This window comes from Electrona antarctica, assembly GCF_951216825.1.
Source record: "Electrona antarctica genome assembly, contig: scaffold_320, whole genome shotgun sequence".
Classification (NCBI taxonomy): domain Eukaryota; kingdom Metazoa; phylum Chordata; class Actinopteri; order Myctophiformes; family Myctophidae; genus Electrona; species Electrona antarctica.
Window position 1 is genome coordinate 69,998 of NW_027637651.1, and position 15,000 is coordinate 84,997.

At 45.5% G+C, this 15,000-nt stretch overlaps 1 protein-coding gene across 1 annotated transcript in view; it reads left to right on the forward strand.

Annotated features, from left to right (window-relative positions):
* The window catches only part of cep85l (centrosomal protein 85L), a gene marked incomplete at its 5' end in the record, with an annotated part of 36,202 nt that overhangs the window by 5,272 nt on the left and 15,930 nt on the right, over positions 1–15,000 (forward strand). Inside the window, 6 exons of the mRNA XM_079531611.1 lie at positions 491–660; positions 2,277–2,450; positions 4,009–4,094; positions 7,096–7,216; positions 8,281–8,613; positions 11,515–11,667. Of these exons, the coding sequence (XP_079387737.1) occupies positions 491–660; positions 2,277–2,450; positions 4,009–4,094; positions 7,096–7,216; positions 8,281–8,613; positions 11,515–11,667 (1,037 nt within the window). The remainder of the gene's footprint in view (positions 1–490; positions 661–2,276; positions 2,451–4,008; positions 4,095–7,095; positions 7,217–8,280; positions 8,614–11,514; positions 11,668–15,000) is intronic.

The window sequence follows — 15,000 nt, forward strand, 5'->3', positions numbered from 1 at the left end:
AATGGGAAGTTCATTCCATAGTTTAGATTGGGAGTGAGTCTGTAGTTCTGACTGCAATGGGAAGTTCATTCCATAGTTTAGATTGGGAGTGAGTCTGTAGTTCTGACTGCAATGGGAAGTTCATTCCATAGTTTAGATTGGGAGTGAGTCTGTAGTTCTGACTACAATGGGAAGTTCATTCCATAGTTTAGATTGGGAGTGAGTCTGTAGTTCTGACTGTAATGGGAAGTTCATTCCATAGTTTAGATTGGGAGTGAGTCTGTAGTTCTGACTGTAATGGGAAGTTCATTCCATAGTTTAGATTGGGAGTGAGTCTGTAGTTCTGACTACAATGGGAAGTTCATTCCATAGTTTAGATTGGGAGTGAGGCTGCAGTTCTGACTGCAATGGGAAGTTCATTCCATAGTTTAGATTGGGAGTGAGTCTGTAGTTCTCAGTAGGACCCCCAAATTGTGTGTCTTAATTAACCAGTGTCCTATCGTCCTATCAGGAGCCAGCACGGGAGCAGACTCCTCCTCCCTGTCCTCGGCTGTCTCCTCCCCTCTGAAGCCGTCCAGTTTGGACCTGAACTACGGAGCTCTCCCCGAGTCCCGGCTGGTCCCGGGGGTCGCCGGGACTGTCCCTGGGACCCCCTCCTCTGTGGGGGGGTCCCCCATCCAGGTAGAGCAAAGATTTGAGTTAAAAACATTCACTCAGAAAAAATATATATTCAAAGATTTGCACCACATTTTTACAAATTTTCAAAAATAGCAGACCTATGAGCTTGTAGGTCTGCTATTTTTCAACAGCTAAAGTATAACATAATCCTTAAAACACCAAAATGGGTTAAAATCCTGCTAAAAACTAATTTGTCTTTTATTTATTTTATTTTTAATTAATCTTAAGTTAATATCACAGGCAGATGAGCATGTCTGAAATAAGTGTCAGAGCTGAAACCGACATGTAATGTTAGAGACCACAGAGGACATGTACATATGAAATAAATGCTTAAACATGTAGCTAGGTGTAATGTTAGAGTCCACAGAAGACATGTAAATATGAAATGAATGCTTAAACATGTAGCTAGGTGTAATGTTAGAGTCCACAGAGGACATGTAAATATGAAATAAATGCTTAAACATGTAGCTAGGTGTAATGTTAGAGTCCACAGAGGACATATAAATATGAAATAAATGCTTAAACATGTAGCTAGGTGTAATGTTAGAGTCCACAGAAGACATGTAAATATGAAATAAATGCTTAAACATGTAGCTAGGTGTAATGTTAGAGTCCACAGAAGACATGTAAATATGAAATAAATGCTTAAACATGTAGCTAGGTGTAATGTTAGAGTCCACAGAGGACATGTAAATATGAAATAAATGCTTAAACATGTAGCTAGGTGTAATGTTAGAGACCACAGAAGACATGTAAATATGAAATAAATGCTTAAACATGTAGCTAGGTGTAATGTTAGAGACCACAGAAGACAAGTAAATATGAAATAAATGCTTAAACATGTAGCTAGGTGTAATGTTAGAGACCACAGAAGACATGTAAATATGAAATAAATGCTTAAACATGTAGCTAGGTGTAATGTTAGAGACCACAGAAGACAAGTAAATATGAAATAAATGCTTAAACATGTAGCTAGGTGTAATGTTAGAGACCACAGAAGAAATGTAAATATGAAATAAATGCTTAAACATGTAGCTAGGTGTAATGTTAGAGACCACAGAAGACATGTAAATATGAAATACATGCTTAAACATGTAGCTAGGTGTAATGTTAGAGTCCACAGAAGACATGTAAATATGAAATACATGCTTAAACATGTAGCTAGGTGTAATGTTAGAGTCCACAGAAGACATGTAAATATGAAATAAATGCTTAAACATGTAGCTAGGTGTAATGTTAGAGTCCACAGAAGACATGTAAATATGAAATAAATGCTTAAACATGTAGCTAGGTGTAATGTTAGAGACCACAGAAGACATGTAAATATGAAATAAATGCTTAAACATGTAGCTAGGTGTAATGTTAGAGACCACAGAAGACATGTAAATATGAAATAAATGCTTAAACATGTAGCTAGGTGTAATGTTAGAGTCCACAGAAGTGAACCTTTTTCAAGCCTGTTTTCTCAACTCGCTGTTTCTCTGCAAGACGATACTCTATAAGCCATATCTCCAAAACTTGTGGGTCAAACTGAACAACCAATATGACAATTTGAAGCTATGATTCCCTGCTTTCATAGGACATGATAATTAACCATTTTTTATTTTTTCTTAAATAAGACGGCCGTGCGGACCCAGATGTGGCTGAGCGAGCAGATGGAGCAGTACCGCCCCCCGCCACCAGGGGGAGGGGCTCTGGAGCAGGGGGCGTGGCCCAGTCACGACACGCCCACACACCACCGCGACAGGCTGCAGCAGCAGCAGCGCCACCACCAGGAGGCGGATCTTAACCAGGTAACGACCAATCCGTGAGGAGGAGAGGGCTCGTATTAACATGCGTTTCAGTGTGGCGCGCGTCCGTGTTTTTGGCGTCCGTCTTGGATGCTGAATTATTAGCGTCAACGCCTGGAGCTGAAATGAGGCCAATCCTTAATGAGGCCAATCCTTAATGAGGCCAATCCTTAATGAGGCCAATCCTTAATGAGGCCAATCCTTAATGAGGCCAATCCTTAATGAGGCCAATCCTTAATGAGGCCAATCCTGCTCTAAGAAAACGCCCAATGCTCTAAATCGCGAACACCGGACGGACAACCAGAAACGACCTCCGAACGTCGGCAATTAGTTCAAAACCACAGGCGTTCCACACCCCCACAGGGGGGCAGTGTTCCACACCCCCACAGGGAGGGCAGTGCCCGGTGTCGTTCCGCACCCCCACAGGGAGGGCAGTGCCCGGTGTCGTTCCACACCCCCACAGGGAGGGCAGTGCCCGGTGTCGTTCCACACCCCCACAGGGGGGCAGTGTTCCACACCCCCACAGGGAGGGCAGTGCCCGGTGTCGTTCCACACCCCCACAGGGAGGGCAGTGCCCGGTGTCGTTCCACACCCCCACAGGGAGGGCAGTGCCCGGTGTCGTTCCACACCCCCACAGGGAGGGCAGTGCCCGGTGTCGTTCCACACCCCCACAGGGAGGGCAGTGCCCGGTGTCGTTCCACACCCCCACAGGGAGGGCAGTGCCCGGTGTCGTTCCACACCCCCACAGGGAGGGCAGTGCCCGGTGTCGTTCCACACCCCCACAGGGAGGGCAGTGCCCGGTGTCGTTCCACACCCCCACAGGGAGGGCAGTGCCCGGTGTCGTTCCGCACCCCCACAGGGAGGGCAGTGCCCGGTGTCGTTCCACACCCCCACAGGGAGGGCAGTGCCCGGTGTCGTTCCACACCCCCACAGGGAGGGCAGTGCCCGGTGTCGTTCCGCACCCCCACAGGGAGGGCAGTGCCCGGTGTCGTTCCACACCCCCACAGGGAGGGCAGTGCCCGGTGTCGTTCCACACCCCCACAGGGAGGGCAGTGCCCGGTGTCGTTCCGCACCCCCACAGGGAGGGCAGTGCCCGGTGTCGTTCCGCACCCCCACAGGGAGGGCAGTGCCCGGTGTCGAGTCGGTTTGACCCACGGTTCTCTAGAATCGACCCAAAAAGACCTCTCTGGATGGGGGACCATTGCCTAGGGTCCATATATGGAGCTGGCCTGTTCTGACATCATTCTGACGTCTGCATAGACTCCATATTTGGGCATGCCTGACAAAGAACTTCATATATGGGCACAGACATAATATCTGGGCGGGGCGTGCATTTCCAACTTGCGTCGTTCCAAGTAGGTAAGTGCCCAACGGGCAGCGCTGTAGAGGCTCCAACGCAACCCGGATTCTGCACAAACAAGGGACTAAATCAAGTCTGTGTGTGTGTGTGTGTGTGTGTGTGTGTGTGTGTGTGTGTGTGTGTGTGTGTGTGTGTGTGTGTGTGTGTGTGTGTGTGTGTGTGTGTGTGTGTGTGTGTGCGTGTGTGCGTGCGTGTGTGTAGATGCTGTCAGGAACGTCTCTTCCTGTCAACACTCTGGTGAAGATCAAAGAAGGACTGTTGAGACAACGAGAGCTGGAGATTGACAGGTAACACATTTCATAATAAAATAATAAATAATCATTTATTTATTTATATCCACATAAGAGATACAATACAAGGACACACATATTTACATTATTTATGTCCACATAAGAGATACAATACAAGGACACACATATTTACATTATTTATGTCCACATAAGAGATACAATACAAGGACACACATATTGGCGGCTAATGATAGTGGAAGAGATTGCACAGGATTTTGCAAGTCGTTTGGCTGCTTTTTTTGGCATCCCAAGTTGTTGGAAGCCTCTTAGGCCTCATTCACACGTACCAAACACCAATCAAGCAAATGTTTGGTTGTTTTTTTTGTTTTTTTGGGCCACTACAATGCTTTTCCAATGGGAGTCACATGGTTTGATCAAACATTTGTGTTTGATCGCTGATTGCTGATTGCTCCCCCCTCATCAAACAAAAATGTTTGGTCAAACCATGTGACTCCCATTGAAAATGAATTGGAGCAGCAATCAAACTGCAATCAGACATCACACACGGACCGAACATTTGTTGTGTAGGTGTGTACGAAGCCTTGCAACCAGACTGTGTACGTGTCCTATGCTGCCGAAGATAAACACCAGTAGATTGCACCTATAGCCTAGCCTAGCCTAGCCTAGCGCTATGATGGTCTGGAGGAGATAAACACCAGTAGATTGCACCTGTAGCCTAGCCTAGCCTAGCCTAGCCTAGCCTAGCCTAGCCTAGCCTAGCCTAGCTCTATGATGGTCTGGAGGAGATAAACACCAGTAGATTGCACCTGTAGCCTAGCCTAGCGCTATGATGGTCTGGAGGAGATAAACACCAGTAGATTGCACCTATAGCATAGCCTAGCCTAGCCTAGCCTAGCCTAGCCTAGTGCTATGATGGTCTGGAGGAGATAAACACCAGTAGATTGCACCTGTAGCCTAGCCTAGCCTAGCCTAGCCTATCCTAGCCTAGCTCTATGATGGTCTGGAGGAGCACCTATAGCCTAGCTCTATGATGGTCTCGAGGAGATAAACACCAGTAGATTGACCTATACTCTAGCTCTATGATGGTCTGGAGGAGATAAACACCAGTAGATTGACCTATAGCCTAGCTCTATGATGGTCTGGAGGAGATAAACACCAGTAGATTGACCTATAGCCTAGCTCTATGATGGTCTGGAGGAGATAAACACCAGTAGATTGACCTATAGCCTAGCTCTATGATGGTCTGGAGGAGATAAAGACCAGTAGATTGCACCTATAGCCTAGCTCTATGATGGTCTGGAGGAGATAAACACCAGTAGATTGACCTATAGCCTAGCTCTATGATGGTCTGGAGGAGATAAACACCAGTAGATTGACCTATAGCCTAGCTCTATGATGGTCTGGAGGAGATAAACACCAGTAGATTGCACCTATAGCCTAGCTCTATGATGGTCTGGAGGAGATAAACACCAGTAGATTGACCTATAGCCTAGCTCTATGATGGTCTGGAGGAGATAAACACCAGTAGATTGCACCTATAGCCTAGCTCTATGATGGTCTGGAGGAGATAAACACCAGTAGATTGCACCTATAGCCTAGCTCTATGATGGTCTGGAGGAGCGGCTGGTACTTCATGACTTTGGTCATAAAGGCTTCCTCTAAGCTAGAATCAAAGGTCCAGTCAGGCCACTTCTAGAATGAAAACTGATCTGTTCTCTTCATTGACCACAACAACATATGGTGTGTTAGCAGAGAGATGTGCAAACATTTCAGGATTTTGTTCATGTTTGTACATTCTCTCAGACAGTGCAAAATGTTTAGACATAAACATTTTGCACTGTCTGAGAGAATGTACAAACATTCCCGTGTCAAACCTTCAATGTTTCAACTCTGTACTGAAAATCCTGAAATGTTTGCACATCTCTGAAGACACATCTCTGCTAACACACCATATGTTGTTGTGGTCAATGAAGACACATCTCTGCTAACACACCATATGTTGTTGTGGTCAATGAAGACACATCTCTGCTAACACACCAGAGGTTGTTGTGGTCAATGAAGACACATCTCTGCTAACACACCAGAGGTTGTTGTGGTCAATGAAGACACATCTCTGCTAACACACCAGAGGTTGTTGTGGTCAATGAAGACACATCTCTGCTAACACACCATATGTTGTTGTGGTCAATGAAGACACATCTCTGCTAACACACCAGAGGTTGTTGTGGTCAATGAAGACACATCTCTGCTAACACACCACATGTTGTTGTGGTCAATGAAGACACATCTCTGCTAACACACCACATGTTGTTGTGGTCAATGAAGACACATCTCTGCTAACACACCAGAGGTTGTTGTGGTCAATGAAGACACATCTCTGCTAACACACCAGAGGTTGTTGTGGTCAATGAAGACACATCTCTGCTAACACACCAGAGGTTGTTGTGGTCAATGAAGACACATCTCTGCTAACACACCACATGTTGTTGTGGTCAATGAAGACACATCTCTGCTAACACACCAGAGGTTGTTGTGGTCAATGAAGACACATCTCTGCTAACACACCAGAGGTTGTTGTGGTCAATGAAGACACATCTCTGCTAACACACCAGAGGTTGTTGTGGTCAATGAAGACACATCTCTGCTAACACACCACATGTTGTTGTGGTCAATGAAGACACATCTCTGCTAACACACCAGAGGTTGTTGTGGTCAATGAAGACACATCTCTGCTAACACACCAGAGGTTGTTGTGGTCAATGAAGACACATCTCTGCTAACACACCAGAGGTTGTTGTGGTCAATGAAGACACATCTCTGCTAACACACCATATGTTTGTAGATCGGCTATTTATAGTACTTGTACAAACACACACACAATGCCTCTGTCATGACGTGTGGGTTAGGGTGAGAAGTTCATCTGTGTGTGTGTGTGTGTGTGTGTGTGTGTGTGTGTGTGTGTGTGTGTGTGTGTGTGTGTGTGTGTGTGTGTGTGTGTGTGTGTGTGTGTGTGTGTGTGTGTGTGTGTGTCATCCAGGCAGAAGCAACAGATCCTGCAGCTCCACGCACGGATCAGAGAGAACGAGTTGCGCGCGCAGCAGGTCCTCCACGGCCAGAGGGGGCGCTGTGACGACTCCTACCTGCTCAACACCAACAAGGTAACACCACTGGTTCCCAAACTGCTTCCTGTCAAGGACCCCCACATTGACACCAATCAGCCCCGCCCCCGCGGACCCCCATTAGAAGAGATACACCAGGGACCCCCATAAGAAGAGATACACCAGGGACCCCCATAAGAAGAGATACACCAGGGACCCCCATTAGAAGAGATACACCAGGGACCCCCATTAGAAGAGATACACCAGGGACCCCCATTAGAAGAGATACACCAGGGACCCCCATTAGAAGAGATACACCAGGGACCCCCATTAGAAGAGATACACCAGGGACCCCCATAAGAAGAGATACACCAGGAACCCCCATTAGAAGAGATACACCAGGAACCCCCATTAGAAGAGATACACCAGGGACCCCCATTAGAAGAGATACACCAGGGACCCCCATTAGAAGAGATACACCAGGGACCCCCATTAGTAGAGATACACCAGGGACCCCCATTAGAAGAGATACACCAGGGACCCCCATTAGAAGAGATACACCAGGAACCCCCATTAGAAGAGATACACCAGGGACCCCCATAAGAAGAGATACACCAGGGACCCCCATTAGAAGAGATACACCAGGAACCCCCATTAGAAGAGATACACCAGGGACCCCCATTAGAAGAGATACACCAGGGACCCCCATAAGAAGAGATACACCAGGGACCCCCATTAGAAGAGATACACCAGGAACGCCCATTAGAAGAGATACACCAGGAACCCCCATTAGAAGAGATACACCAGGAACCCCCATTAGAAGAGATACACCAGGGACCCCCATAAGAAGAGATACACCAGGAACCCCCATTAGAAGAGATACACCAGGGACCCCCATTAGAAGAGATACACCAGGGACCCCCATTAGAAGAGATACACCAGGGACCCCCATTAGAAAACACATGCCAGGGACCCCCATTAGAAGAGATACACCAGGGACCCCCATTAGAAGAGATACACCAGGGACCCCCATTAGAAGAGATACACCAGGGACCCCCATTAGAAGAGATACACCAGGGACCCCCATTAGAAAACACATGTTACATCTTCCTGTCGCTCCACAGGACTCTTCGCCGTACGACGGGCCGTGCGGCGGCGTGCCGGCGTTGACGACAGCGACGGGAAGCCCCGCCCCCTTGTCGGAGCGGGGCCCCGCCACCTCGTCGGAGCAGGGCCCCGCCCCCTCGTCGGAGCAGGGCCCCGCCCCCTCGTCGGAGCGGGGCCCCGCCCCCTCGTCGGAGCGTGGCCACACCCCCTCCCCGTGCTGCGAGAGGAGGAGCGGCGGCGAGCTGGCCAGGAAGCTAGCCGCGGCCGAACAGGAAGCTCTGACGCTCAGCGACTTCCTCAGACACAACACGCAGAAACACGCCGAGGACCTCAAGAAGATGGAGGAGAAGGTACGGAGGGGGGGAGGCGGGGGGTCCCCGGACCCTCAGAGGGGGTCCCCACCCACCCAGGGGGTCCACCCACCACTGTTGTTTTCGTCGAGTAAAACTAAGACGAAAAATGTCCGTCGACTGCCTTTTTCCACTGACGAAAACTAAATGGAACTAAATATAAACTAAACTAAATATACTAAATATACTGACAATTCTGTCAACAAATAAAAACTAGACTAAAATGTCAGGAAGGGACTAGTGGACATTAGATCCACTAGGAAGGGACTAGTGGACAAGAGATCCAGTAAGTCATTTTACACTTGGTTGCATGCTGAAAATAGCAGATCTACAAGCTCACAACACTGCTCCCCACCCACTAACCACGTATCCATACGTTTTAATCACTTTTTTATAGAATACTTTCATTCATCTTTTTACCCACCCGGACAATGAAGAACCATCCCCCTGTCATTGCTGCTTAGTCCCGCTCTCGTGATCAGAAAAAAAAACAAAAACAAAAAAAGCCCCCTCCCCTCCTGAAAACCGGAGGGCGGGCCGCTTTACGTGTAGAAGCCAGGGTAAAATGGACGCTCCCATAGAAGAATCAAATTTCACCTAACCTCGCCTCACCAGGCTTTCCTCCACCTCGGACATTTCACCCAACACTATAATACTCGATTCCCCCCTCCCCTCCTGTTTCTCCAGGAGGAGGATCTTGCGAGATGGGGGCTCTGTCTCTCGGAAAAAAACATGATGAACGGAACGCTGCCTAAACACATATGCACCGGATCGGCATTGCATAACGTCTGCAACACACATGGACAGATGCATGTTTCCTTCTTCATACTGTAGCGACCAAACGATCCCCGAGCCTACAATACTACGAACTAACAAACGAACCACAGTATCGAGGGGCCGCCACGACAACAGACAGTGTTCCGTTGGTGGATCACGTATTGCCATGCAGAGCCGTCATAATCGGAGATCGCTCGGACGTGTGATTGTAACGCTTTTTTATTCATTATAATTGTAGTGATAAGACCGCAATGAACGCGTCGGGGACGTAATCGACCCGGGTGTAATGTATAACGAACTTTTCCGCGTCCTAAACCGTGGTGTTGTGATCTGTGGAAGTCATTTTTTCCTTGTCGTCGACATCACAGCCGGGCTTAGCACCTCTCTGGACACTCCCGGTGAAGCTTTTTTTTGTCCATCGCTCCCAAGCTGCATGCCCAGGCATGTTCCCCTATACTAGCTTGAAAAACAAAATCAGCTGATGATGACAACGCGTCTCACCGTTATACTATAGTTCTGAACCGAACGGTGGAATGGGACTTTTTATAGCCGTACGGATCAATACTTTTGCTGCCCAATGTGCCCATGACCCCCCCCCCCCCCAATGTTACTGCGATCAAGACAATGAAAGCAGTGAGATAGATTAGGCGAGGCGAGGCGATCATCATCATCATCATCATCCTCATCTAAGAAAGCAGAGTTATGAAGGTTTATAGTCAGACATTGACAGGCAGATATAAAATTAAACACAAATATGCTATACATCCTATACACCGAATGAAAGCCCTGAATGTGTACTTTTACGAGGAAAAGAGTAAACATTGATCCCATGTACAGTTTGTCATAAATTGGTTACTGGATGCACATTGCGCCCACCAGATATAACTGCAGAGAAGACATGGATCCGAACTCAAGATTCACAAAATAAGGCCTATTGCGACATATAAATACTATATACCGTATGAAACAGAAGACTCTCTGCTTTCATAAGAAAAAAACTTCTACTGTAGTAATAATAAAAATCACACCCCTGTGAAGTGAGTGGTGCAACTCTGTCCCATATTCTGTTCTCTGCTTATTCAATACAGCTCGCTATATACGGACTGAGGCAGAAAGTCATGTAAACCTTTTATTTACAGTTTGGTCTGTAAACTTCTACTGCGCGGTGCAACTGTAGAGAACAGTTGCACCGCTCACTTCACAGGGGTGTGATTTTTATTATTACAGTAGAAGTTTACAGACCAAACTGTAAATAAAGTCTTTACATGACTTTCTGCCTCAGTCCGTATATAGCGAGCTGTAGTGAATAAGTAGAGAACAGAAGAGTCTTCTGTTTCATACGGTATATAGTATTTATATGTCGCTATAGGCCTTATTTTGTGAATATTGAGGAGTTCACGTCCATGTCTTCTCTGAAGTTATCTGGTGGGCACAAGCTGCATTCAATAACCAATTACTGTCTAACTGTAGATGGGATCAATGTGTACTGTTTTCGTCGTAAAAGTACACATTCAGGGCTTTCATTCGGTGTATAGGATGTATAGGATATTTATTGGGTTCAATTTTATATCTGCCTGTCAATGTCTCTGACTTTAAACCATCCATAACTCTGCTGTTCAAGATAACCACTTCCAGGCAAATGCAGGTGTTGCAAAAAGGTCAATATCTCCAGAATGGAACATGGTAAATCAAAATGTATTTTTTGAATTGAAGTGGACAAGTTCAGCTTTCTTTTGATGTATGCGTGTGATTCTCGCTATAAGAGAACATTTTGCTGTGGGCCCCCGAACAAGGCCTTTGTGCAATGTTAAACGGTAGCAACATCAAAATAGGCCTGGGGAGATTCTGTAGCAATCAAAGTGTTAACACTTAGCCCGCTAGCATTTATTGAACAATTAGGATCTAATTCACGCCAGCATTTATTTAATTTGAGCTCTTATTTTGAAAAGCCGCCATTTCCTTGACCTTGGAATCTACACAGAGCTGGGGACTTGGCGCGGAGGGTGTTAATGTGTTTATGAGGTGACAGTACTTAATTAGAGCCCTTGGTGTGGTTGTGTGTGTGTGTGTGTGCGTGTGTGTGTGCATGTGCGTGTGCGTGTGCGTGTGCGCGTGTGCGTGCAGATGAAGACCAGGGATCGCTACATCGTCAGTCTGAAGAAGAAGTGTCAGAGAGAGAGCGAACAGAACGCTGAGAAACAGCAACGCATCGAAACGCTGGAGAGATACCTGGGAGAGCTCCCCCTGCTGGAGGACACACACACACAGAGGGAGCAGGTACACACACACACACACACACACACACACACACACACACACACACACACACACACACACACACACACACACACACACACACACACAGAGAGAGAACAATAGGAGAATGGGGAAGGTGGCATGGAACACAAACATGGAGGCCGAGGTGAGCAGACAGACAGACAGACAGACAGACAGACAGACAGACAGACAGACAGACAGACAGACAGACATACTATTGATAAACATTGATTGATTTATTAACAGTTTGCAGAATTACAGTACATTTCAAGCACAAACTCAATACAAAGACTGTTAACTGTGAGTGGACGACCCAATAAAGCCACCTTGTTCAATTCATCAAAAGACATACGAATATACACAACTATATAGTCAAAAATAAATCATCATAGGAGGTAAAAAGGGAAAAGAAACATATACAGTGAGGGGGAACAGGGGTGGGGGAACAGGGGTGGGGGGGTGATTCAGATTTTACGGGGGGCAGTTTCAATTTACAATTTTACAATTTAGGCATTTAGCAGACGCTCTTAATCCAGAGCGACTTACATTAAGCAATAACAAAAGCATGGCATACATCACATATATAAAAAGTAGTTATCATGAATCATGCGTAAACTAAGAACGTAACAGTGGAGTATCTATGTAAACTATACATACTATACTATATTATATATTATACTATGTGTACTATAAAGTGCTATGACTACATAAAATGCAATTCTAGTGCTGTCTACGTAACAAGCTATAAGTCTGTTTAAAATACTATCTAAGTCTACATAATGTGCTATCTAAGGGGCTAGGCTAGGGCAAGTGCTATGGGCCATGGTGGAGTCTGAAGAGGTGGGTTTTCAGACTACGGCGGAAGATTGGGAGTGAGGCTGCAGTTCTGACTGTGATGGGAAGTGCATTCCATAGTTTTGGAGCCAGAAGGGAGAAGAGTTTGGGACGTGTGGAGCGTTGTCCCGGCGTTTTTAGTGAGGGTATCTCCAGCTTCCCTGCGTTGGCTGAGCTGAGTTTTGAATTGCAGCCGTCCGTAGGTGCCCCTTGAGAGCGGTTTTGAAGGAGGCAAGGGATTATTAACAGTCTTAATGACTGTTAATAATAATAATAATAAAACTTTATTTTTTATAGCTCAAAGTGCTTTACAGAGCAATGGAGAAAAAAAAAGAAAAGCAAGGCATAAACAAGAGCAGTGATGCAATACAGTGATGACATGAATAACAACATAATTAAAAGATCAATTAAAAGCAAGGGTGTAGAAGTGAGTCTTGAGCTGCGCTTTAAAAATGTCTCCAGAGGCTGCCTGTCGAAGGTACAGTGGGAGTTTGTTCCACGCCGTCGGCCCGTAGAAGCAAAACGCTGCTTCCCCGTATTTTTTAGTTGCCATTTTTTTAGGCAAAGCGAGCAGGCCCGCAGTGGAAGACCTTAGGGGGCGGTTTGGGACATATTTAGGCAGGCAGTCATGTAGGTAGGAAGGTGCGAGACCATTGAGAGCTTTATAAACAAGTAAAATAATTTAAAAATCAATCCTAAAAACAACAGGAGGTCAGTGCAGTGAAGCCAAAACTGGAGTAATATGTTCTCTCATCTTAGTTCTAGTTAAAACTCTGGCTGCTGCATTTTGGACAAGTTGTAATCAATCAATCAATCAATCAAAACTTTATTTGTATAGCACATTTCATACAGCAAGTGCAACCCAATGTGCTTCACAGATTTACAAATATAAAATACATTAAAGGGAATGGAAAAAACAAAGAAGGAAAAATAAAACATTGGAAAACATTACAAATAAACCTAAGACAAGGATAATTATATGACCTAATTAAAAGCAATGCTAAAAAGGTATGTCTTAAGTTTTCTTTTAAAAATGTCTGTGGATTCTGAGAGCCGCAGGTTTACAGGCAGGCTGTTCCACATCATAGGACCATATAGTAGCTAAAGGCTGCTTCTCCATGTCTTTTAGTTTTAGGTCTAGTCTTAGGAACCTCTAAAAGACCAGTTCCTGAGGATCTAAGAGCTCTTCCAGGCACATACCCAGGGAGCAATTCAGACAAATATGCAGGTGCATTTCCATTAATAGATTTAAAAACTAGCAGAAGGACCTTAAAATCAATTCTGGATAAAACAGGCAACCAGTGAAGTGATTTTAAAATGGGTGTGATGTGTGCTCTCCGTCTGGTCTTGGTCAGTATGCGTGCTGCTGCATTCTGGACTAGTTGTAGCCGGGCAACTTCTTTTTTGGGGATACCTGATAGGAGAGCATTACAATAATCTAGCCTGCTAGTGATAAATGCGTGCATTAGCCTTTCTGTATCAGCCTGTGAGAGAAACCCACGGACTCTGACAATATTCCTCAGGTGATAGAATGACACTTTGGTGATGTTACTGATATGGGCCTTGAAATTTAGATTGGAATCGAGTATGACACCAAGGTTTTTTTTAATCTGTCAGTTGTTTTCTTAGGCAGGCGTGGATTAGCGTTTTTGCATTGTCCAATGACAAATAGGCTCTGATTCGTGCAATATTTCTAAGGTGAAAAAAAGCAATCTTGGTAACATGATTAATGTGTGAATTAAAATTTAATTCAGAATCAATAATGACCCCCAAGTTCTTTACTGTACTGTTACTTTCTACAGTCAGGTTGTCAAGTCTGCTTATTATTGATTATTTCTGCTCACTAGAACCGATTATGAGAACCTGTCTTATCCTCATTTAGCTTGAGAAGGTTCTCACTCATCCAGCATTTGATGCTAGACAGACAGCGGGTCTAAGGCACAGGGATCATCTGGAGCTACAGAAAGATATAGTTGGGTATCATCAGCATAGAAATGAAAATTGACTCCGTGATTGGTAATAAGTTCTCCCAACGGCAGTATGTACAGGGAGAATAACAGAGGACCAAGAATCGAGCCCTGATGAATACCAGAACCGATGTCGTGTTTGTCTGAGTCAAACTCAGCTAGATTGACAAAATAGCTTCTGTTTGTTAGGTAGGAGGAAAACCAGGACAGGGCCGTACCAGACAAGCCTACCCAGTGCTCCAGACGCTGTATTAAAATTGAATGATCAATCGTGTCGAATGCAGCCGTTAGTTCTAGAAGAGAACGGATACATGTTTCTTGTCAGCAGACACCCTAAGATCATTAATTACTTTTACAAGTGCTGTTTCTGTGCTGTGACCTTTCCTAAAGCCAGATTGGAATTTGTTATGCACATTGTTGTTCTGTAGAAACACATCCAATTGATGTAAGATGCATTTTTCTAAAACCTTGCCCAGAAAGGGCAGATTAGAAATGGGTCGATAGTTACCCAACACAGAGGGATCAAGATTGT